We start from the raw sequence: 26,064 nt of genomic DNA on the forward strand, positions 1-26,064 counted from the left end.
CAGCACCCCAGGGAAAGGCAGCACTGGCATCCTGCAAGCAAAGCAAAGAGTGGTCAGGGCACATAACAAGCTCAGAGAGCATGCACTTTGCAGAATGTAAGTGCAGCTTCATAGTTCAACCTTCAAATAGAAACCATTAATGACATATCCATTTATTCCTCAAACTGTGTAAAATTTAAACAATTAAATCTAATTATTCAGCTGATTATTTAGTCAGCTAAGATGCAACAAAAAGCTAGCATTGCTCATGTACAACAATAATGTCATCACAGTTGTGATATTTAAATCTGGGTGTGAACTGGTTGCAAACATGAAGCCAGATTGTGTGAAAGGAGACAGTGTGAAAGCTATTTGAGCAAAGGGATACTGCGGATGTACGTTCCAGTAATTTTAAACATTTCTGATATATTCTATAGCCAGAATTTTCCAGCTGCTCACGCTGCCGTGGTCTTCTGGTCCCTGCCGCGGGTTTCATGGCGGTAAAAAGTTCATTCAACGAGAAGCCCTGTTGACTATAGCGGGAACAGAATATCCCACCACTGACCAATGGCAGGCCACCTCTACCACTGCAAAGCAGGTGGCTGGCTGCGTGAAAAATACTTCCCTTTTTTTGTATTCCATTATCCTGTTTCTAACGCTGAGACATATTGATTTATTTATTCATGTGGACAGCATGCTATTTATGCAATTACTGAATGTTAACTTGGCACACTGGATCACATATTCCTGTTCCTGTGCCTTAGCCTTGTGCAGTTTCCCTGAGTACAAAACATACATGAAAATTGAGTGGCAATAGTGCACTTCAAGAAGACAAGCTGTCCAAGTCTTCATCATTTAAAGTACCAGTGAAGAAATAATTGGTTCCATTACTGATAAGGTCCTCTATGCATAATTTGCTTCTATTGGCTGCACCAAGGCAATCCATTAGCACAAGAACTGGAAAGTCTGTTACAAATGTTATTCCAAATATATTGCAGCATGTACCCTTAAAGTTCTTCAACAAATAGTGAGGAAAAGTCCAGTTATGCTCACAATATATGAAAAAAATTATCTACGAGTAAGGTCCATTAGTTTCTTAAAATCTTTGTGAACTATTCAATGAAACATTGTCTGGGTCAGAATGACATTTTGTCATGGGGCATAAAAGATAATCTCCATGCTGACAAGTCATGTTCATTCACACATGTTGATTGGGGGGGGGGGGGTAGTATAGAATTCTAGTATGAGGCCCTTCATTTTAGTTTTATTATAATAAGTAGACTAGGTTAAGATAATTATCAAGTGCCATATATAGTGAGAATTCACAATGTACCTGGAACAAAATATGCAAAGATATTTATAAACTGCAAAGGTATTATAAACTGTATAATCACAAGTTAACCAAGCATTATAAGTTTAAACTGTATTTTCTATATATAGGTATTGTGCTTTGGCCAACTTCATTTTGAATGCATCATGATGGGAAACACAGTGGTAGACAGACCAAAGAAGTAAATTTGTTCATGAGTAGCGAGGCTGGAGCAGTCTCTTAAGCTGATAAAGGAGGCCTTGTTCTCAACAAAAGAGTGACTCCTTTCACCAATTAAAATTAACAGATGTTAACTATGGTCTTGGGCACTGCTAATGACGTGGGTTAGCTTTCCTAAGTAAAGGGAAAGGAACCTAAATGGACAATCAGCTAATAATCTATTCCTGTTGACTGGTGGAACATTAGTGGCTAAGGTAATAATGGGTAACGTTGTGATTGTGTCCTCCAGTCTGATTGACAAGATTGGGTGGGATATTGAAATGTTCAGAATAATATAATAATTTTACCTTGTAATATTAACTCAGAGAGGACAGTCAACCCTCACTGACTCTGTCTGTCTCCTGATGCATGCATTAGCAAATAAATTCCTTTTCATTCTTTAACTATATATTGTCTTTCACAGTCGAGTGAGATTCAACAAATACAGAGTACCCCAGGGGAAACCTGAGAAAATTTCACTTACACATGTGAAATTAAAGATAATTGCAGTATAATTATTCAGATTCAGATGCCTTAAGTATAACAAATACATTACCCTCCAGTTACACCACTTGTCTGGTGAGAAGGGAGGCAAATGTTACTTTTTTGCATCTGACCTTTTTTTTAACTGACAACCTAGGGACAGAATCATTATCAAAGAATCATCCATGAGTACTTAAATATTAGTTTATCTCACAACATTAAATTTGATTTAAATTTGTACCATTACTTGATTGATCACTTGTACATTAACTCAATAGTATAATCTATTATACTCATTCTTTGTGATGTTTCAATTTAGTTTTCAGTGGAAGTGAATAACCGCAGCACGATGCAAATGTTTTGTATGGCTTAGTTCACAGGATGGGTCAATTGCAATAAATTGAGATTATGGCGGGAGTCAAAAACAATAGCTCAGTCTTGAATGTCAGTTACAAGAATGTTTAACAAGCACATGATCTTATAATAGACCAATAGGGGATGGGGATATGGCTAAGGTATTGAATAACTTTTTTGTTTCTGTCTTCACGGAGGAGGACGTGAATAATTTGCCGGGTGTTAGCGATGGAAAGGTGGTAGGACTGGAGGGTCTTAATGACATTACTGTTACGAGAGAGGCGGTGCTCGACAGACTGGAGGGACTGATTGTGGACAAGTCCCCAGGACCGGATGGAATGCATCCGAGGGTCTGAAAGAAATGGCGGAGGTGATAGTGGATGCCTTGGTGGTTATTTTCCAGACGTCGCTGGATTCCGGGGAAGTGCCGGATGATTGGAAAACGGCTAATGTTACGCCGTTGTTTAAGAAGGGTGCCAGGCAAAAGGCGGGGAATTATAGGCCGGTTAGTTTAACGTCTGTGGTAGGTAAAATGTTAGAATCTGTCATTAAGGAGGAAATTGCGAGGCATCTTGAAGGGAATTGTTTGATAGAGCAGACGCAGCACGGTTTCATTAAAGGGAAGTCGTGTCTGACAAATTTACTGGAGTTCTATGAGGATGTGTCTAGGGCGGTGGATAGAGGAGAGCCGGTGGATGTGGTCTTTCTAGATTTTCAGAAGGCGTTTGACAAAGTACCTCACAAGAGGTTATTGCAGAAGGTCAAGGGACATGGAGTTGGGGGTAGGGTGTTAGCGTGGATAGAGGATTGGCTGTCAAATAGGAGGCAGAGAGTGGGGGTCAACGGGTGCTATTCGGATTGGCAGATGGTGACTAGTGGAGTGCCCCAGGGGTCGGTGCTGGGGCCTCAGCTTTTTACCATTTATATAGATGATCTGGAGGAGGGAACCGAGTGTAGGGTGTCGAAATGTGCTGATGACACCAAGATTGGGGGAACGGCAAATTGTGCGGAGGGTGTGGAGAGTCTGCAGAAGGATCTAGATAGGCTGGGCGAATGGGCCAGGAAATGGCAAATGGAATTTAATGTTGGCAAGTGTGAGGTGGTCCACTTTGGTAGGAAGAATGGTAGGAAGGACTATTACTTACGGGGCGACAAACTGCAGCAGGCGACGGTGCAGAGGGACCTTGGGGTCCTTGTGCATGAGTCGCAAAAACCCAGCTTGCAGGTGCAGCAGGTGGTCAGGAAGGCAAATGGGATGCTGGCCTTCATAGCAAGGGGGATTGAATATAAAAGTAGGGAGGTCTTGCTGCAGCTGTATAGGGCATTGGTGAGGCCGCAGCTGGAGTACTGTGTGCAGTTTTGGGCGCCGCACCTGCGCAAAGATATTTTGGCCTTGGAGGGAGTGCAGAGGAGGTTTACTAGGCTGATACCGGAGTTGAGGGGGTTGAGCTATAAGGAGAGGCTGAATAAACTGGGCTTGTACTCGTTAGAGTTTAGAAGAATGAGGGGAGATCTCATTGAGACGTATAAGATGATGAATGGGATGGATAGGATAGAGGTGGAGAGACTCTTCCCGCTCAAAAAAGACAGTAGGACTAGGGGGCACAGCCTCAAGATAAAAGGGGGGCGGTTTAGAACGGAGTTGAGGAGGAACTTCTTCACTCAAAGGGTGGTGAATCTCTGGAATTCTCTGCCCGTTGAAGTGGTGGAGGCTGCCTCGCTAAATATTTTTAAGACGCGGGTTGATGGGTTTTTGATAAGAGAGGGGATTAAGGGTTGTGGGGAGAAAGCAGGAAAGTGGAACTGAGCAGCGACAGATCAGCCATGATCTTATTGAATGGCGGGGCAGGCTCGAAGGGCTAGATGGCCTACTCCTGCACCTATTTCTTATAATATTTTGGTTGCACAAACCTGATTATGGGGCTGAGGGGAGTACTGAAGTCATGCTGATCTCTCAAGCCAGTTTCCAATGGGCAGTCTTAGATCCCAATGTTAGGGACATTTCTGTTATAATCCAGAAATGCAGGATAGAACCAAGGTTCCATTCAGGGACCCGATTGTCCAGTAGTATCAGCTGGCATTGTACAACACATTCTTGTAAGCATTAAAATATCAAGAAAGGTATGTACCCCTTCCCCCAAAAACCAGAGTTTCACTGTATGTGTACAAGTGAATCCCCAGTTAATGGCTATCACCTGCCCACAATTAAATATAATTAACACTAAAATGAAACTGTCTTTGGTTAGTGGAAAATAACTTTGTTCAACAGCTGTGCAAGTGTTGTTCCAGGTCACTGCAACTGTAATTGTATAGGTTAAAAGGATACTTATTGTGACATGAAGTTCTGTGCCCATGAAAGACTTCTGCATTCAAAATTGCAAACATTTTTAGAGGGCTAAAATAAAACAAATTTAACAGATGTCGCAAACCTTACAAGGTGGAAGACAAAAAGCCCTGTTTTCAATAATTGTAGTTCTTATCTTCTCTCTTATATTTTAAACTTGACACTTTATTATCTTTGGTGGAAAATCTCCCAATTAATTTACCAAATTAAAAGATCAGCAGATGGGAAACAGCACGTATCAGACACATTGTCAATCTCAGTTTCAAACTGATAACTACCTTCTGCAAGTAAGTGTAGAATTTTCATATGCCAAAGGAACTGAACATTTCATGATGGAAATCTGAACATTTCAATATGACACAAAGTACAGTTAATAATGAATACGATCAAGGCCAAGTTTTTGATTTCTCATGTGGATTATTTCAGATTTCCTGACAGGGAAGGGGTCTAGCATTACACTCTTACACTGCCAATATAACAGGTTCTGATGTTCTTGTTGAGAACTAGTGTGATCCATTCTCTTAAAATATTTTAACACCAACATCTGCCTGTAAGTATGAATATTCTGATGAAAGGTGGGTCTTTAAGCTTGAGACCAGCCTTCAAGGGTAAGTGTGACATCAGTCACAGATGGCCTTAATGAATATGTATGCCAGCGAGAATGACCTTTGACATTTAGAATGAGAACGACAATCAGGAGTTGTGATTGCCATTGAAATCAGAACCAGCAAAGGTTTGTCATGGTTACTATCAACACATGAACATTTATGTTCAAGAATTCAAGATGTTTTTCTTCAAGACAAAATAGAGCTTCTAAGCAAGACAGATAACCTCAGGAATCAGTGTGATTAATTTTAAAAGGCAATCTTCCCATTGATGGTTTGCCAAGGATATTTATCCAGCATGTCAAATTCATTTGTTGACCCATTCATGTTCTACTGGGTATCAATTAATGAATTAAAGGTATCAATTAATGAAAAAAAGTCACTTGTGGCAACACAACTGTGAGAAAAACTAGCAGTAAAGAGGTTCCTTACTTTCACCCTCCAGCTTTCTTCATCACCTAACTTCTGCCGAAGACGTTCTTGCAGCTGCTCAATCCTGGTCTGGTGTGAAATCATCATCTGTTCCCTGTAAGAAACAAATACACTTATTGATAAAGCTGAAAGCTATATGGCATGTAGTAAAACATTTAAAACATTATTCACATGAGAAAAATGTATAAATGTATAGTTGAAGTATTATGTTGAAAGCAATCTAAAAGGGAACAGAAAATTACCGAAAATACAGCTCTGATGAAGGGTCATCCACACTTGAAACATTGGCTCTATTCTCTTCTGCAGATGCTCTGACCTAACCTGCTAAGATTTCCCAGCATTTTCTGTTTTTGTTTAGATTCCAGCATCTGCAGTATTTTGCTTTTATATTATAGAAGATTACCAGACTCACATTAATGGTTTAGTGAAAATTGTTACCCAATAAATGGAATGGATGTGTAACTGACGAATGAACTTCAATGTGGATAGGTTGGAGGTGTGTCAACCAATTTAGTCAAATGGTCTATTTCTGAGATGTACATTCTATGTAAATAAGGTTTGTCGCAGCATGGTTAGGTCAGAGCAGTGAACGAACGTGTTTTGGTATGGTGTGGAGGGTTAACCCTTTTAAACACATTCTCAGACATCTCGATTGACAACAAAAGTGAATCAACCTATCATGGTTCAAAGAAAAATCAGGTTAATTTTTTTTAAATAACTCAGAACTAAAACAAACAAAGATTTATTTGCGAATCAGCAGACATTTCAAATTAGAGGACTGGTGCTGGGGGAATGTAGGTTTGTGAAGCTTACAAACCTGCATGGTTACTCTGCCTGATTAAATAAGGGAACAAAGAAGCTGAGTTCTTAAAAAAGCAATTGCTATCAGACAAAAGGATAGAAATTGGTTACGTTTTGTATTTTTTCAGATTCACAGGTCCCACTGAAAAAATTGTTTTTTTTGCTCAGTATCCTGGGCAAGAGTGCTCCTTTGACTGGATAAAAGTTGCAAAACCCTCCTTCCCAAATAGCTCACTTCAATCCCTCCTCCACATCTTTTGGCACCACAATGGCACAGTAGTTAGCACTGGTGCCTTCACAGTATCAGGGACCCGGATTCAATTCCAGCCTTGGGCAACTGTGCGGACTTTGCACATTCTCTTCATGTCTGTGTGGATTGCCTACGGGTGCTCCAGTTTCCTCCCACAATCCAAAGATGTGCAGGTTGGAGAGATTGGTCATGCTAAATTATCCCTTAGTGTCCAAAGATGGTAAGATGCTCTTTCGGGTGAAGACTCAGTGGCTGAATGGCCTCCTTCTGCACTGTAGGTGTTTTTTGATTCTCTGATACAGAATGACTGATACAGAGGCAAGGAGACACTGACATTCATCTCTTTGTCAAGTAAGGTTCTTGTAGAGAACTGGCAACTCATGCCAAATATATATTGATAAAGTATAAAGATCAAAGGATCAACTTGGACGTGTGAACATGGGGCTAGACCAAGGAGCTTTTTGTTTTAATATGGGTATTTAGAAAAATAAGAAAGTTAAACATTTAGTTAAAAGTTTGGCCTTCTTTATGATCCCAGCTGATGTTAATACTGGGCAAGTCAGATCCCAGAGTAAGAATTGTTTAGAAACCATGGGGATAAATTACTGAACACATTCACAGGAGCCTGCTGTTGAACTTTTAATATAAAAATTAAAATAGTCATTAAAATAAGAAAAATATATTATCCCAGATACATGGGGTGGAAAGATCTCAAAACAAGCACAAAAAGATTATTCAAATTCCCACTACTCCTTTATCCCACCAATTTACTTACAGACAAATAAACCAGTAAAGAGTTAAGACTAGTTTGATGCAAAGGTTTCTCACATGGGACTGGCAGAGTTGCAAACAGTTTTCTGCCAAAGAATTCATGAGCATTCACTTAATGCTTCTCCCCCATCTCGTATATTTCCCCAGGACACCCACATATGCATGTTAAACTCATTATTTTTTCAAACAAAGAGCAAACAAATGAGTACCCTAAACTCAGTATTCCAATAGCATCGCTATTAAACTGATTATGTTACTGAATCCTAAAATTGATTATTCAGTTAATTACTATTCCAATAACCTTGTAGCTTTTCTTCTCAAAGAGCTTCAAATCTCTGTCTTCTCTCTCTGCCATATACTCAACATGCCACAATGAATGACAGGTGCAGCAAAGCTTGGCTTATCCAGCTGTTAGGTGCACATGACCGATTCTCGGCCTGAAGAAAAATAAACAAAACATACACATATGGCCATTTCCCAGCTGGTACAGGCGCAAAAGTCTTGAGGCTCATCTCCAACTTCAGATTAAGTATTGAAGTTTCATTACATCTTGGAAATCTAATTAAAATTTAACTTTTGATAGTTTCTGATATGTCATGTTTAATTGAAAGACACCTTAAAATGGATACAGAATGACAGAATGAATTGCTTTAGTAAATCACGAATAATAAAGTAAATTAAAAATGGATTTTTCAAAGCATATAAGGTATTATGTACTTTACAGACCCAAAGAAGAGGATTATAAAGAGCTAAGAAACAAGCTTTTTGCTAAATTTATATGCCTATAGAAAAATTTGGGATTTCTTTAACATTAACTGCCAGTCTGTTTCACATCCTCTCTTTTCTTTTATTTGCCTTTTCACTCCCCATCTCAACCTCCTATATTTGTCCTGGTTCTCTATTGTATTATCCAACTGACATTTGTCATAAGCACATCTTTTCTTCTTCACCTTAAATTCTTCTCTCTTTTGTCATCCAGTGAGTCTGGATCTGTTTAGCCGACTTTTCTCTTTTGAGAAAATATATCTTAATTGTGCCTGTTATCTCTCCTTTGAAGGTGACTCATTGTTCACCTACATTTTTACTACTAACCTTTGAGCCTTGGCTAAATAAATTGGAATCATCCTTACCCCCATTAACTATTTTGATTCTAAATTGTCCCTTCTCCTTTTTGATAACCAGGTAATATCTGTGATGCTTTGCAATCAGTGTAACCTAGTCATCAAATGAAAAGTGTGACCTGTTGAGCTGAGGCATTATTTCTATAATGAAAGTGAAAATATTGTCACACAATGAGCAATAATCTCCCATCTGGGGCTAAGTCCCATGGAAGGCACGGGGATAGTTTCCTACTGCAGAGGCTGACAGGAAGCTATACCATATTGTCCACACCCGATTTAATTAATTATACATAGAGAGTTTTGCATTATCTTCTGTGGCTAGGCGGCTGGATGGTGTATATCCTGTCATGATATCTGGGTGGCCATATTTAAAAGGCGCCGAACATTACTGACCCATCACTGAAGAGAGAAGATTGATCTCCAGCCTCTTTGAGGGTGAAAGATGGACCTCCTTGAAGACGCTAAAGCTTTAAGAACCTACTGATAGTGCTTCCCTTTATACTTCTTGATGGTCCAAGGTCATTGACAGCCTCCATCCTGAACTCTGGAGACAGCCCCAGGCCTTCTTCAGGTAAATCCTGACTTTTGCATGCTACATTGGTCCATGCAGGTTCTGGACTAGTGCATTTCTCTGCTGGCATCACAAAGAATTGACTATGGGAGGAAATTTTCAGTCAGGCTTCATCTGCATCCTATTAGCGGGATGCAGACTGGTTTCACGCTGGCTTTCAGTGGGATTTTCAATCAGCCACGGTGGGCAAAGTCGGATGATCCTGCTGTAATCTCACATTGGCTTGAAACCGATTTTTAAGAACATAAGAAATAGGAGCAGGAGGAGGCCATCTAGCCCTTCGAGCCTGCCCCGCCATTCAATAAGTTCATGGCTGATCTGAAGTGGCTCAGTTCCACTTTCCCGCTTTCTCCCCATAACCCTTAATTCCCTTGCCTACCAAAAACCTATCTACCCGTGTCTTAAATATATTTAGCGAGGTAGCCTCCACCACATCATCGGGCAGAGAATTCCAGAGATTCACCACCCTTTGAGTGAAGAAGTTCCTCCTCAACTCCGTTCTAAACTGCACCCCCCTTATCTTGAGGCTGTGCCCTCTAGTCCTGCTGTCCTTTCTGAGCGGGAAGAATCTCTCTACCTCTACCCTATCCATCCCCTTCATTATCTTATACGTCTCTATAAGATCTCCCCTCATCCTTCTAAACTCCAACGAGTACAAACCCAGTCTATTCAGCCTCTCTTCATAGTCCAACCCCCTCATCTCCAGTATCAGCCTAGTAAACCTCCTCTGCACTCCCTCCAAGGCCAAAATATCCTTGCGCAAGTGTGGTGACCAAAACTGCACACAGTACTCCAGCTGCGGCCTCAACAGTGCCCTGTACAGTTGCAGCAAAACCTCCCTACTTTTATATTCTATCCCCCTCGCTATAAAGGCCAGCATCCCATTCGCCTTCCTGATCACCTGCTGCACCTGCAGGCTGGGTTTTTGCAACTCATGCACAAGGACCCCCAGGTCCCTCTGCAGCGTAGCATGCTGCAGCTTTTCGCCCTTTAAATAGTAACCCCTCCTACTATTATTCCTGCCAAAGTAGATAACCTCACACTTGCTAACATTGTGCTCCATCTGCCAGGTCCTTGCCCACTTGCTTAGCCTATCTAGATCCTTCTGCAGACTTTCCACACCCTCCGCACAATTTGCTTTTCCACTTATCTTTGTGTCATCAGCAAATTTCGACACCCTACACTCAGCCCCCTCCTTCAGATCATCTCTATAAATGGTAAATAGTTGAGGCCCCAGCACTGATCCCTGGGGCACTCCACTAGTCACCAACCACCAACCAGAATAGCACCCATTGATACCAACTCTCTGCCTCCTATTAGATAACCAATCCTCTATCCACGCTAACACCTTACCGCCAACTCCATGCCCCCTAACCTTCTGAAGCAACCTTTTGTGCGGCACCTTATCAAACGCCTTCTGAAAATCGTGAAACACCACATCCACCGGTTTCCCTCTGTCTACCGCACTAGTCACATCCTCATAGAATTCCAATAAATTCGTCAGACACGACTTCCCCTTAAGAACTTACCTTGTAGCACTGTTAGATTCATTTAAAAGCATTTTCGCGGGCTTTTTGTGTTTACCCTTTAAGAATTCAAAGGGAGTCGATAGCAGGGATTTGTGGGTAAGCAGGCTTTTAAACAGCGCCAGGTTTAAAAGGAGGCCTGGTATAGACAGTGGGCAGCGTCGGAGCGGGCAGCGGAGTGAGAGGGAAGCTGAGTGAGCTACTAGGGCTTAGGAACAAAGGGCTAGGGAGAAAAGGGCCAGGTAAGTTTGCGTTGAAATCGTTGCTCAATATTACTACAGGAAATAATGGCGGGGCATGTGATGTGCTGTTTCTGTATGATGTGGGAGCTGGTGGACCCCAGGGTCCTTCCCAGTGACCATGTCTGCAGTAAGTGCAGGTTGCTGGAGGAGCTCCAGCTCAAAGTAGATGAGCTGGCCTCTGAGCTACAGACACTGAGGCTCATCAGGGGGAGGGAGGGTGCCATTGATAATGGGGTGCAAGAGACATCCACCCCCCCTAGACTGGCTAACACTAAGGGTCAGGAACAGGAGGGGGCTGCTGAGAGGAGGAAGGAGGGTGGGGGCCGGAGGAAGGAGGGTGGGGGCCGGAGGAAGGAGGGTGGGGACTGGAGGAAGGAGGGTGGGGACTGGAGGAAGGAGGATGGGGGCCGGAGGAAGGAGGGTGGGGGCCAAATGCCTCAGCCTCTCAATCTGCATAACAGGTTTGAGGTTCTTGCTTCCAGTGTGGACAAGAATGAGGAAGGTGAGGTTGGTGAGCAAACTGCACACGGTACAGTGATGCAGACACAGGACATAGGCAAAGAGGTGAAAAGGAACGTAGTAGTAATTGGGGATAGTGTGGTTAAGGGTATTGACACTGTCCTTTGTCACAATGACAAAGAGCACAGAAGGGTGTGTTGTCTGCCTGGCGCTCAGGTCCAGGATGTCACATCTGGGCTGCAGAGGAACCTGGAGTGGGAGGGTGAGAGTCCAGTCGTTGTGGTACATGTGGGTGCCAACGACGTAGGCAAAATGCGAACTGAGGATCTGGAGAGGGAGTATGAAAAGCTGGGAATGGAATTAAAAAGTAGAGCCAACAAGGTGGTTACCTCCGGACTACTGCCTGAACCGTGTGCAGATGGGCGTAGGGTTGATAAGATTAAGGAAGTGAATGGGTGGCTCAGGGATTGGTGTGGGAGGAATGGGTTTGAATTTATGGGGCATTGGCACCAGTATTGGGGTAGGTGGGACCTGTTCAGGTGGGATGGGGTTGGTCTGAACCGTGCTGGGACCAGAGTCCCGGCGAATCGTGTAGATAGGACTGTAGATAGGGCTTTAAACTAATTGGGGGGGGCGGTGGAGGGTGCGAGGGTAGGTGAAATTACGGGGTCTAAAGTAAAGGAGAGGGTACCGGTAAGGGAAGAGGCCAAGGATGTCCCAATAATAAAGGGAGTAGGGGGCGTGAGTAAGGTTGGTAGTGTTCTGGCTAATAGGGTACAGGTGAAGGCTGGGATGAAGGCACTTTAGCCGAATGCACGAAGCATTCGGAATAAAGTGAATGAGCTGGTGGCGCAGATCAGCACAAATGGATATGATCTGGTGGCCATTACAGAGGCGTGGCTGCAAGGTGACAGGGACTGGGAGCTGAATGTACAGGGGTATCAAGTGTTTAGGAAGGATAGGTGGGAGGAAAAAGGGGGGAGCGTAGCTCTGCTGATTAAGGATAGCATCAGGGTGGTAGTAAGGGAAGATATAGGAGCCAAAGAGCAGAAAGTGGAATCGTTGTGGGTGGAGATTAGGAACAGCAAAGGGAGGAAGACGCTGGTGGGTGTCGTCTATAGGCCCCCAAATAATGATCTGGAGGTGGGGCGGGCTATTAACATGCAAATAAATGCGGCGTGCAGGAATGGAATGGCAATAATTATGGGGGATTTCAATCTACGTATTGATTGGTCGACCCATGTTGGACGTGGTGGGCTTGAGGAAGAGTTCTTGGAATGCTGCCGGGGTAGTTTCCTTGAACAGTGTATGTTGGAGCCGACGAGGGAGCGAGCTATCTTAGATCTGGTGTTATGTAATGAGGTGGGTAGAATTAGGGACCTTGTGGTGAAGGATCCTCTTGGGAAGAGTGATCATTGTATGGTGGAGTTTCTGATGCAGATGGAGGAGGAGAAAGTGGGTTCCCGGACATGTGTCCTTTGTTTGAACAGAGGGGAGTACGATAGGATGAGAGAGGAATTGGCGAATGTTGATTGGGGGAGCGCATTGGAAGGTAGGTCTGCTGAGGAACAGTGGAGGATCTTTAAGGAGATCTTTCTTGGTGCGCAGCAGAAATTTATTCTGATGGTTAAAAAGGATCGTAGGAGAAGAGATAATCAGCCGTGGGTAACGAAGGAGGTAAAGGAAAGTGTTAAATTAAAAGCGTTTAGAGTAGCTAAGAGTAGTAGGCGAGAAGAGGATTGGGAGAGGTTTAAATATCAACAAAGAATGTCAAAGAAGTTGATAAAGAAGGGTAGGATAAACTATGAAGCTGGACTAGCGCTTAATATAAAAAAGGATAGTAAGAGTTTTTATAAATATATAAAAAGAGGCTGACTAGGGTGAACGTTGGACCCTTAGAGGATGAGAGGGGGGACTTAGTGGTAGGGGATGGGGAAATGGCTGAGGCCTTGAACAACTTCTTTGTTTCTGTCTTCACGGAGGAGGAGGTGAATAATTTGCCGGGTGTTAGCGATGGAAAGATGGTAGGAGTGGAGGGCCTGAATGACATTATTGTTTTTAGAGAGGCAGTGCTCGAAAGACTGGAGGGACTGATTGTGGACAAGTCCCCAGGACCAGATGGAATGCATCCGAGGGTTCTGAAAGAAATGGCGGAGGTGATAGTGGATGCCTTTGTGATTATTTTCCAAACCTCGCTGGATTCCGGGGCAGTGCCGGAAGATTGGAAAACGGCTAATGTTACGCCGTTGTTTAAGAAGGGTGGCAGGCAAAAGGCAGGGAATTATAGGACGGTTAGTTTAACGTCTGTTGTAGGTAAAATGTTACAATCCGTGATCAAGGAGAAAATAGCAAGGCATCTTGAGGAGAATTGTTTGATAGAGCAGACGCAGCACGGTTTCGTTAAGGGGAAGTTGTGTCTGACGAATTTATTGGAGTTCTATGAGGATGTGTCTAGAGCGGTGGATAGAGAGCCGGTGGATGTGGTGTTTCTTGATTTTCAGAAGGCGTGTGATAAGGTGCCGCACAAGAGGTTATTACAGAAGGTCAGGGGGCATGGAGTTGGGGGTAGGGTGTTAGCGTGGATAGGGGATTGGCTGTCAAATAGGAGGCAGAGAGTGGGGGTCAATGGGTGCTATTCAGATTGGCGGTTGGTGACTAGTGGAGTGCCCCAGGGGTCAGTGCTGAAGCCTCAGCTATTTACCATTTATACAGATGATCTGGAGGAGGGAACCGAGTGTATGGTGTCGAAATGTGCTGATGACACCAAGATTGGTGGAATGGCAAATTGTGCGGAGGGTGTTGAGAGTCTGCAGAAGGATCTAGATAGGCTGGGCGAATGGGCCTGGAACTGGCAAATGGAATTTAATGTTGGCAAATGTGAGGTTGTCCACTTTGGTAGGAATAATGGTCGGAAGGACTATTACTTACATGGAGAAAAACTGCAGCATGCGACAGTGCAGAGGGACCTCGGGGTCCTTGTGCATGAGTCGCAAAAACCCAGCCTGCAGGTGCAGCAGGTGGTCAGGAAGGCAAATGGGATGCTGGCCTTCATAGCGAGGGGGATTGAATATAGAAGTAGGGAGGTCTTGCTGCAACTGTATAGGGCACTGGTGAGGCTGCAGCTGGAGTACTGTGTGCAGTTTTGGTCGCCACACTTACGCAAGGATATTTTGGCCTTGGAGGGAGTGCAGAGGAGGTTTACTAGGCTGATACCGGAGTTGAGGGGGTTGAACTATGAGGAGAGGCTGAATAAACTAGGCTTGTACTCGTTAGAGTTTAGAAGAATGAGGGGAGATCTCATTGAGACGTATAAGATGATGAATGGGATGGATAGGATAGAGGTGGAGAGGCTCTTCCTGCTCAGAAAGGACAGTAGGACTAGAGGGCACAGCCTCAAGATAAAGGGGGGGGCGGTTTAGAACGGAGTTGAGGAGGAACTTCTTCACTCAAAGGGTGGTGAATCTCTGGAATTCTCTGCCCGTTGAAGTGGTGGAGGCTGCCTCGCTAAATATATTTAAGACGCGGGTTGATAGGTTTTTGATAGGCGAGAGGATTAAGGGTTATGGGGAGAGGGCAGGAATGTGGAACTGAGACACGACAGATCAGCCATGATCTTATTGAATGGCGGGGCAGGCTCGAAGGGTTAGATGGCCTACTCCTGCTCCTATTTCTTATGTTCTTATGAATCCGTGCTGTGTCTGCTCTATCAAACAATTCTTCTCAAGGTGCCTCGCTATTTCTTCTTTGATGACGGATTCAAGCATTTTTCCCACAACAGACGTTAAACTAACCGGCCTATAATTCCCTGCCTTTTGCCTGGTACCCTTTTTAAACAGCGGCGTAACATGAGCCATTTTCCAATCTTCCAGCACTTCCCCGGAATCCAGCGAGGTTTGGAAAATAATCACTAAGCTATCTACTATCACCTCTGCCATTTCCTTCAGAACCCTGGGACACATTCCATCCAGTCCTGGGGACTTGTCCACCATCAGTCCCGCTAGTCAATCAAGCACTACCTCTCTAGTGACAGTGATCGCATTCAGGCCCTCAACTCCTACCATCCTTCTATCTTTAATACCCAGCAAACTATTCACGTCCTCCTCCGTGAAGACCGAGGCAAAAAACTTATTTAAGGCCTCAGCCATTTCCTCATCCCCCACACTAAATCCCCCCTCTCATCCTCTAAGGGTCCAACATTCACCCTAGCCAGCCTCCTCCTCTTTATATATTTATAAAAACTCTTACTATCCTTTTTTATATTTAGTGCTAGTTTAGCTTCATAGTCTACCCTTCCTTTCTTTATCATCTTCTTCGTCAATCTTTGTTGATTTTTAAACCTCTCCCAATCTTCTACTCGCCCACTACTTTTAGCTACTCTAAACACATCGGCTTTTAATTTAATACTTTCCTTTAATTCCTTCGATAACCACGGCTGATTATCCCTTCTCCTACGATCCTTCTTTACCATCGGAATAAATTTCTGCTGAGCACCGAAAAAGATCTCCTTAAAGATCCTCCACTGTTCCTCAACAGTCCTACCGACCAATCTGCGCCCCCAATCTACATTTGCCAATTCCTCTCTCATCCTATCGTACTCCCCTCTGTTCAAACAGAGGACACAGGTCCGGGACACCACTTTCTCATCCTCCACCTGCATCAAAAATTCAACCATACAACGATCGCTCTTCCCAAGAGGATCCCTCACAAGGTCCCTAATTCTACCTGCCTCGTTACACAACACCAGATTTGGGCCTCCTGTTGAAATTTCCCCTCCCTTGCCACTGGTGGGGACATGGGAGTATTCTACCCATTGATTTTACTGACTGCATAATGCAGAAGCTGTTCTTAAATGGATTTGGAAAGATCTGGTATCAGGAAAGCTTCATGTTGTGGTCTTCTGTGGGAAGACTCAGCCAGGCTTTAGATTTGTTTGTAGGACATCCTCTCTTACAGCCTGCCTTATCAAATAGTGGCAATGGATATAGACCCACATTCACACACCAGGGTAAGATTAAGGACTATGAAGTCTATAAATGCAAGTCCAAGAGAAGTGATGGTGCAGAAAACCTATCTCAGATGTGATTGCACCAGAATTTGTTGGCCTTACATGAATCGTCATCTAAGTAACACAACCATTTTGAAACACAAGAAATGCCCATCATCCTCACCACATTGCAGGATTAAGTTTAAATGCTAGCAGCCACCAAAAATAATGATAGAAACTATTGACATGAAAAATAGTAATTACCTAGAAAAATCAAGAAAGGAAATGCTGCAAAATGTAGATGAAAATAAAATACATTCCCCCAACTGACCGGGTGATTTCCTTTTAAGAAGCCCACTTTAGTCTGCCAGCTCGCAAGACTCCTGATGAACTCAGTTTAATGGACATGGCCCAGTTGATGTGGCAACAGGTCAGCTGAAATCAGGAGATTCATGGTGAGACCAATTTCCATTACTTTAAATACTCTAACACATGTTTGGTTGCCTCCAAGTGTTTCTTCTGTCTACTCACATCGTTCAACACAAAATGACATACACAAAATTTACAACTATTGATAACAGCTCTGAGACCTTACACTGATAGTAACAGTTCATCTTTTTCTTATATGCACAACCTATATAAATCACTACCATACTTTCCCACAAATTAAGATGCCTAAAATGGCTTGGAAGATACAACGACATACTGAGTTTAAGTATTTTAATTTTGAACATTCATAAGTGTGGATATATGGTCAGACTGAAATTAACCAATATTGGAAAGCAATGGAAGGGTTCAAATAAGAGAAAGTCATTCATGATGTTCAACAAAAATTCTGCAAAGCTGAAGTTTCAGAAAACAAACACAGTTCATAACAAAGTTGAGGAAGAAATCAACATTACTAATAAGTTCATATATATTTAGTCACTTAAATAATGTTCATCACATTCTAACTTTGGTTGGGCCACAACTGGAGTATTGTGTACATTTCTGGTCACCTCACTATAAGAAGGATATGATTACAGTGGACAGGGTGCAGAGGATGTTGCCTGGGATGGAGCGTTTGAGCTACAAAGAGAGGCTGGATAGCCTTGGATTGTCTTTTTTAGAGCAAGCGCCCGAGTGTGGTGACCAGGCGATTTTTACAGTGACTTCACTGCAGTGTTAATGCAAGCCTACTTATGACAATAATAAATGAACTTCAGAACTTTAAAGTAATACCAGAATTATAAATGCAACCCTTGTTTGTGTGACAACAGCAGGGAGAAAGCATTATGTTTTGGATATGGTAATACTGAGCTACCATTTTCATTTGTATCTGATATTGCCACCAATAGCATAGATAGAACCAGTAAGAAGTTGGAATTATCCCCATTTTGATGGTTATTCTCTTAATTCCAGGCACTTCATTCTCTGAGTATATTCTGTAGTTTTGATCTCCAAGTGATGTTTTTTCAAAAAAATTTACTTATTGTTTCAGAATCTGGCCAGAATCTCCACAATGCACACCAGTGGCAGCCAAGTACATATCTACCATAACCTGTAAACTTTGCCAGAGAACATTAACAAATTTAAATTGAACATTTGTAGCCACAAAGGGAAATAACTACTATTGAGTTGTAGCTGATTTTCAATGACTGCCAGACCAGTGGCAGTCTCAAGTCTCATTTTTCTTACAGAAATGTCCATGTTGGAAGCTAATCTATTTCTGAACATGAATATAGCCTGCCAAACAAATATAGGAATCTTTGTTTACAGATCAACACAAACACAACAAAAGGAATGGTTTGTTGCAAAATGCCCAAGCAAGGAATAAGATAGCAGTCAAATCCTAAATAGTGGCTGTTGAAATAAATTAAATTTTATCCAAAGTAATGATAAACTGTGGCATAGAAAAGGTCCATACTGTAATTGGTTAATCTGTCAAGCACCAGTTAATGTTACAGAATGTAACAATTCCAAATAAATTATATTTTTTCATCGTAAACTCCAGATGTCATGACCAAGAATATGCTCTTGAAAAACGCTAGCACAGTTGTTCCTGAGAAATGGAAACATGTACGTTCAGCCAAATCAGACAATGCCACACTATCAAATCCTCATGTTAGTAAATTTAGCTTTGGCTTAGGCAATATAAATACAACTGTCAACATTTTAACTTCCCTTTCCCATTGGAAATCTGGCAGTGGGGCAGCTAAAATTGAACAGGTTAGTTGTCTGCCTGTTCTTGCTTTGCAGGGATTTAATCCATGATGAGCCATTCGCCCAAATCAGATAGATGCCTCATACATGTATGAAAATCAAGGTCCTATTACACTGATATGACCTTAATGGCCTTTTAATTGTGGTTTGATTGTGGCAGCTTGTTGTGTATCAGAACCAGCCGAGTATTTTCTCATATGATGGTTAACAAAATTAGCTTATTGTTTAATGATGCATACATGATTGTGACTGTCTACTGCCAAACAGATTGAACTGAAAACCTCTGCAAACGTTTCCTCACTGAAATGAATACACCTTCCTAAGGTTTGGGAAATACTCAATTTATCATCTGGTGACTCTGTACTCTTAAATACAGAAGATGATCGATAAGTACAGATAAGCATGTGGATATTGATTCCACTAATAAATTTAGATTACTTGCTGGGATCTGCAACAATGCTTTAAAAATATGATTCTAGAAAAACCACCAGTTTCTGTCCCCGTCTTAGCTCATCTATGCTGAAACCTCCATCCATCCCATTGTTACCTCTAGATTTGACTATTCCATTGCTCTCCTGGCTGATTTCTCACCTTATCCTTTCGGTGCCTTCGGCCTAACTTGTACCACAAGCTGCTCAACCATTAGTATTGTGCACACTATTCTGCATTGGTGGTAATGCCTCAAATTTAAAATCTTCATTCTTGTTTTCAATGAACTCTGTGGTCTCGCCCCTTATTTTGCTGTAACCTCCTTCACCCCATGACTCCCCATGATCCTGATGCTCCTTCAAATTCTGGCTTTTTTTCCATCTCTGATTTTCACCACTCCATGTCTTCAATTACCTAGGCTTTAAGCTTTGGAATTCCTTCCATAAATCTCTCCACCTTTCTGCCCTTTCTCTCTTTCTTTAAGACAATCCTTAAAAGCTATCTTTTTGAGCAACTTTTGAACATCTGTTGCTATTTCTCCATACGTGAATCTAAATTTTCTTTGATAAAACTCCCTTAAAGCACCTTGAAATATTTTATGATGTTAAAGGTGCTATATAAATGCAAATATGTGTTTGCATGTTTTAAGAAAAAAAACTATTGTTTTATCCAGGCAAATTAAAAAATCAAATATTTGGGAACAAGATTGCCAGCACTTTCCAATTTTCGTTATTTTAAGCAGCTGCTGGCACATCGACCATAATGTTGGCAGAGATGGGAATTACAGAATGTGAAGCTTTGGTGGAAACATCCTGCCCCATGTGGAGTGCATTAATGTCTCGTATCTTAGCCCAGTATTGAGAAGCTGAAAAGAAGGTTTCTGTGATGGTTTGAGTACTTTGTGTCACCCTTGGAAACCACTTCTGATTCTGCCTATTTGTTAGTTTGTGCACTTCCTAAGGGTGATATGATCCTTGGATTTCACTTCCCCTGAACTTGAAACATAAGCAAAATCTCAATGCTGTAATTATATGAATAACACATTGAGGTCATGATCAAAAGCCTTTAATTAGTATTAGTTCTGGCTCAGTAACCCCGAGGTTTTGTTTACCACTGGCTGTGATTGCAGTATGAGTTATGGTGCTCAGATTATTTGCATAAGTGCTATGATTTCATCTTTTTTGCAATTCCACAATGTCAAGGGAAAATGGTGGCAGTGGTGGGGGGGAGGGGGAGGGGGGGCGTGCGAGGAGGGGAGGGGAGTGGAATCACAGGATTAAGGCACAGGTAGAAAATATACAGCACAGGCAAACTTATTTCATATGGGAAAATAGTGGCAAGAAAATTATAGGTGTTCAGAGTAATGAAAGATAGATAAGGCTGAGATACCCAGCTTGGGTAGTGAAGATAAAAATCACAAGCCTCAAACAAGACCAAAAAGTAAAAGATTTGTTTTCCATTAGCCATGTGGTGCGGACTATCAGAATATTCCAGATTAACTGATGTCTTTAAAATGAAACTGGATCAATTATAATTGAAAAAAGATAATGAAGCATTGTGGAAAATATTTTTAAATGCAAGGCAATCTTAGGAATATAAGGAACATTGTGTGTTCCTTTACGGCTGGAAGTTAGAATTGCTCGAGTTTCTTGAAATGAAGACTGATATCATTCACAAATCAGACTGCAGATCAGAACCTTGGCTTTGTTTGACTGACAGTTTAATGAAAAAGCTGGGAGACTTCGTTCTTGGTGAGAGGGAGCAGAAACACACAATATTCTAAAACAGTTTTGTAAGTGTAAAGAAGGAAGTTAAGTGCAGAAAGTAACAAGTGTAAATAATCTGAATAACATTTTTATTCAGCAGGATTTGAAATGATGGTTAGGAGTTTGGGGGGTGGGTGGTGGGGGTTTGCAGGGGGTGGTGGGGGGGGGGTGTGGTCTGCAGGGGTTGAGGGGGGGGCTGGTCAGGGGGAGCAGGGTTGAAGTTTAACCTGAGTAGCATGTGGGTTTAGTTATGGAAGGGGTGGTTAAAGAAGATGAAAATGAAGGTGGAAATAATCCAGCATGGGATATCAAAAGCAACATTTTCACAATTATATTAATAAAAACAAATGTGATTAGGAGCAAAAGGGGCCCCATGAGTGCACAACCTGCAACTTCTAAACCAAGTCACATGCCATTCTGATTTCACAGAATCGCAAAGATTTTACAGTGCAGAAGGAGGCCATTCAGCCCATCATGTCAACTCTCTGAATGAGCAGTCCACTTAGTCTCACTCTCCTGCCTTCACCCCATAATTCTGCACATAATTCCTTTTCAAATAACAGTCTCTTTCCCTTTTGAATGCCTTTGAATCTGCCTCCAGCACACTCTCAGACAGTAAATTCAGGACCTTAAGCACTTGCTGCATGAAATTGTTTTCCTTATGTTATTTTTGCTTTGTGTTTTGCAAGTTGCTTTAAATCAGTGCCCTCTCGTTCTTGATCAATTCATGAGTGGGAACAGTTTCTCTCTGTATACTCTGTTCAGACCCCTCATGATTTTGAATACCTCTATCAATTCTCTCCTTAGCCTTCTTTTCTCCAAGGAAAACAGCCCTATCTTTTCCAACTACCTTCATAACTGGAACCTCATCTCTGGAACCATGCTCATGAGTTGTTTCTGCACTCACTCCACTGCTTTCACATCTTTCCTAAAATCGGCACCCAGAACTGGAACAGTATTGCTGTACCTTCAATGGATCACAGACTTGGAATTTCTTTCCTATTGATGTACTTACATCACAGGCACTGCAGCAATTCAAGAAGTGGGTATGCCGGCGTTGGACTGGCGTAAACACAGTAAAAAGTCTGACAACACCAGGTTTTAGTCCAACCGATTTATTTGATAATAGACTCACAAGCTTTCGGGGTTAGTCCCTTCATCAGGTGAATGGAGAGTTCTGGCCTCAGACAGAGCATATAAAGCACAGACAGTTTCTAAACTGTCTCTAAACTAATCTCTAAACTGTCTGTGCTTTATATGCTCTGTCTGAGGCCAGAACTCTCCATTCACCTGACGAAGGGACTAACCCTGAAAGCTTGTGAGTCTATTATCAAATAAATCGGTTGGACTAAAACCTGGTGTTGTCAGACTTTTTAATGCAATTCAAGAATGCAGCTCACCATCACTTTCTCCAGAGCAATCAGGGATGGGTGACATATAATGGCCTTGCCAGTAATGCTCACATCCCATGAAAGAATTATAAAACATAAATTCGCCAGAATTAAAGCAAGTGAAATAGCAGTAATCATTTTTAAAAATTATTTCATGGAATGTGGGCATCACTGGCAAGGTCAAAATTCGCTCCCCATTCCTAATTTCTGCAATCTAAGTGGCAATGCTAGGCAGTTTCAGAGGGCAGTTTAGGGACAGACATATTATTAACAGTCTGGAGTCATGTGTGAGCGACACCTTGTAAGGACAACAGATTTAATTCCACAAAGGATACTGATGAATCAAACAGGTTTTTGATAATTGTTTCAATGTCACTATTGTTGAGGTTAGCTTTCAATCCCAGAAATATTGATGAATTGAAATTTAATTTCCACCATCCGCTGTGGTGGAATTTTAACCCATGTCCCCAGAGCATAAACCTAGAACCTACTAGTCCAGTGAAAATACCACTATATCACTGTCTCCCCTTAGTATTTTAAGACTTTACAGAAAGTAGGTCAGAACACTGGAAGATTATAGTTAGGGCATGTGCAAAGTTGTCTGGATTCAAGAACTGTTCCTATAGATTGTAAAATTGTGCATGCCACTCCATTATTTAAGAGAGATGAAAAGCAGAAAATTATAGAACAATTTGCCTAACATCTAGGAAATTGTTAGAGTCCATAATTAAGAATTCAGTGACTAAACATTTTTCAGCTGATCAGAGACCTAACGTGGATTTGTAAAGGATAGGCCATACCTGACAAACCTGACTAAATTTCTCAAAGCAGTGATTAAAGTAGTGGACAGGGGAATATTCTTTACATGAACTTCCAAACAGCATTTGGTAAAGTCTTTCATAAGAGCTGTTACATAAAGTTGAAGCTTGTGAATGCAAGATAATGCTAATCTGGCTAAAAAATGTGTTGACTGGGGGAAGACAAAGAGTAGGGATAATAAGCAGGTATTTTAATTGGCAAGATGTGACTAGCAGTATATCAATAACTTAGGTAATGGGATGGAAAGACACATGGGCTGGAGGGGTTCTTTCTACATGACTGGCTGGTCCTCATGTCTTTGCTTCCAGTGGTCTGACACTTTGAATCTTACAGCAAAGATCTATTTTCATATTTGATATGGATTACAGAATCAAAGGATATTTTGAAGTCACAGTGATTGCACCATGTTCAGCACCATTCATGATCCTCAGATACTGAAGCAGTCCATGTTCAAAAAATCTGGATAATATCCAAGCTGACAAGTGGCAAGTGACATTCGTGCCATACAAATGCCAAGCAATGACAATCACCAATAAGAGATACTCTAACCACCATCCCTTGACATTCAATGATGTTACCACCACTGAATCCACACTGTCAATATCCTTGGGGTTATCACTGACCAGAAACTCAACTACACCAGCCACACAAATACAATAGTTACAAATACTCATAGCATGTGGACTGCAGTGATTCAAGAAGGCCACTTCCTCAAGGGCAACTAGGAATGGGTAATAAATGCTGGCCAGCCTGCTATACCCATGTCCCACAAATGAATAAGAGAAAAAGATACTTAAGGCAAAATTTTTTCAGAAATCGGCAAAGGCCAATGGGAGGTGGGCGTAGAGACTACCAATGGCAATAGCAGGATTTCCTGTCATATATTGCAGCACTTAGTGTCAAGAACTTTCATCCAAAGTTTCCATGTGTATCATTGGTGGGGAGGCCTGCCCCACCATCCATCTCAGCACTGCAATCATCCAGCGCCACATTTAAAGGTTGCCTCTGTGTACACCAGCCATAGTCACTGAGAACTGATGGCCGCCAAGAAATCCACTCCCAAGCTTTTAGACGGCTCCCTCGAGAGACTGCTTGATGCTGTAGAGGCCTGATGTCTCCTACCTGCACACTGGGAGAAAGCCAGCCGCAAGGTCACAAACCCAGCATAAGAGACAGTGTCAGTTGGTTATGAGTGCCAGCTGCCTGCAGAAGAGGATGGCCATGCAGTGTAGGAAGAGGAGAAATGATTTCCTCCATTTTGCCAGGATGTCACTTTTCTCCATATCTCATCTCTCAGACACACACTACATATCCACTGTCAGCTAAGGGGCACCATCACTCACTCTCTCACACGTCTTCATCTCTCCTGTGAGTTGTGTCCTCAACGCCTCACTCATCCAGACTAGCCAAGCATCCTTATCATCTGCCCTGGCAAACATCCTACTTACACTCTCTTCATCTGTTTTCATGCAGAACAAGCTGGCCTACAATAAGAGGAAGAGATAGCAGGTGGTTGGAGGGATGCCATAACTGAAGGTCCTCATGGACTCTGAGGAGAGTTACCCAGCTGGCAGGAAGGACACTGACGTTTCTGGTGAGGTTGGGAACGATAAACCAAGTGAGGATACAGCACTGCATCAATCATCCAACCAACTACAATGCTGTCAGTCATGTCTCCAGTTTCTAAAGGCTCCTGCCACACACTAATGAACTCTCCTTTCTTTAGCAAGCACATCTGTCAAGCAACCCAGGGAGTCCATCAGCCCAACACCACCACAAAGGGGGGATTCACGGACTCCAAGGCTGAAGAACCATCAATCTGCATTGCTGCAGGACATGCACTTCATGGTGCAGGCATTTGCTGGAAACATAGGTATTCGGAGCGGGAGTAAGCAGTTCAGCCCTTCAAGCCCACTGTGCCATTTAACATGATCATGGCTGGTCTTATCCTGACTTCAACTCCAATTTCCTGCCTCCTCCCCACAGACCTTAATCCCAATTTTCTTCAGGAACATATCTATTTCTTTCTTGAACCTGTTGATTGATTCTGCCTCCACTGCACTCTGGGGCAGTGAGTTCTGTCAGAGAGTTGTGAATCTAGTGGGACAGTCTAGAACAAGAGGTCATTGATATAGGATAAGAGTAGGAAGGTTCAAAACTGAGATGAGGAGAGATTACTTCTCTCAAAGGGTTGAGAATCTGTGGAAGTAGTTTCTCCTCATCTCAGTTTTGAACCATCCTCCTCTTATTCTATGTCTATGACTTCTTGTTTTAGATTATCCCACTAGGGGGAACACCTATTCAATATCCACCAAATCAATCCCCTTTAACATTTTATTTACATCAATCAGATCCTCCTCATCTGAACTCAAGCGATTACAAGCCTAAATTATCCAACCACTCCTCATGTGACAGCCCTTTCATCCCTGGAATCAATCTGGTGAATGTTCTTTGAACGGTCTCCAATGCCATCATATCCTTCCTCAAGTGGTCAAAACTGGACACCAATAATCTAGGGACCAATCAGTGTTAACACCAGAGGACAGTGGGGCTTTTCAAACTCACTTCAACTGTCCTCTATGCCAAGGAGGAAGCCAGGAGCCCTTGGGCACCGAGAGTAAGGAGGAGCAGATGGTGCACATCCGGGAGCCATCCACCCAGGTGACTCCAGGAGCATCCCGCCCATCCAAATCCTCTCTTCCTGCGTCAGATCCAGTTCCATAGGCTGAGGAGAATGATACTGCCACACAGCAGAACTCTGAAAGCAGGCTAGGACCCTCCAGGTGTCACTATGCATTCAGTGCCAAACCTAGAACAGCAGTGCCTGTGTTAAAGTACCGCAGGAAGACGTTGAAAATACCTTTGGGTTTCCATATGATAACTGATTGATTGCAGTTCCTCAATACATCTTTTAAGTTAATTTTGGGGCTTATATGTCACTCAGCTTGACCACATTTCTAAAGTAAAATCAGTTTTTTCACTAAATTTCAGGTAGTCAACATGAATC

At 42.4% G+C, this 26,064-nt stretch overlaps 1 protein-coding gene across 2 annotated transcripts in view; it reads right to left on the reverse strand.

Moving 5' to 3' along the window:
* The window catches only part of lekr1 (Leucine-, glutamate- and lysine-rich protein 1), a 190,211-nt gene that overhangs the window by 12,452 nt on the left and 151,695 nt on the right, over positions 1 to 26,064 (reverse strand). For both annotated transcript variants that reach the window (XM_080185588.1, XM_080185587.1), the window contains one exon: positions 5,726 to 5,819. In XM_080185588.1, the coding sequence (XP_080041714.1) occupies positions 5,726 to 5,819 (94 nt within the window). The remainder of the gene's footprint in view (positions 1 to 5,725; positions 5,820 to 26,064) is intronic.

This window comes from Carcharhinus amblyrhynchos, chromosome 3 (assembly GCF_965287045.1).
Source record: "Carcharhinus amblyrhynchos chromosome 3, sCarAmb.v2.hapA, whole genome shotgun sequence".
NCBI lineage: Eukaryota > Metazoa > Chordata > Chondrichthyes > Carcharhiniformes > Carcharhinidae > Carcharhinus > Carcharhinus amblyrhynchos.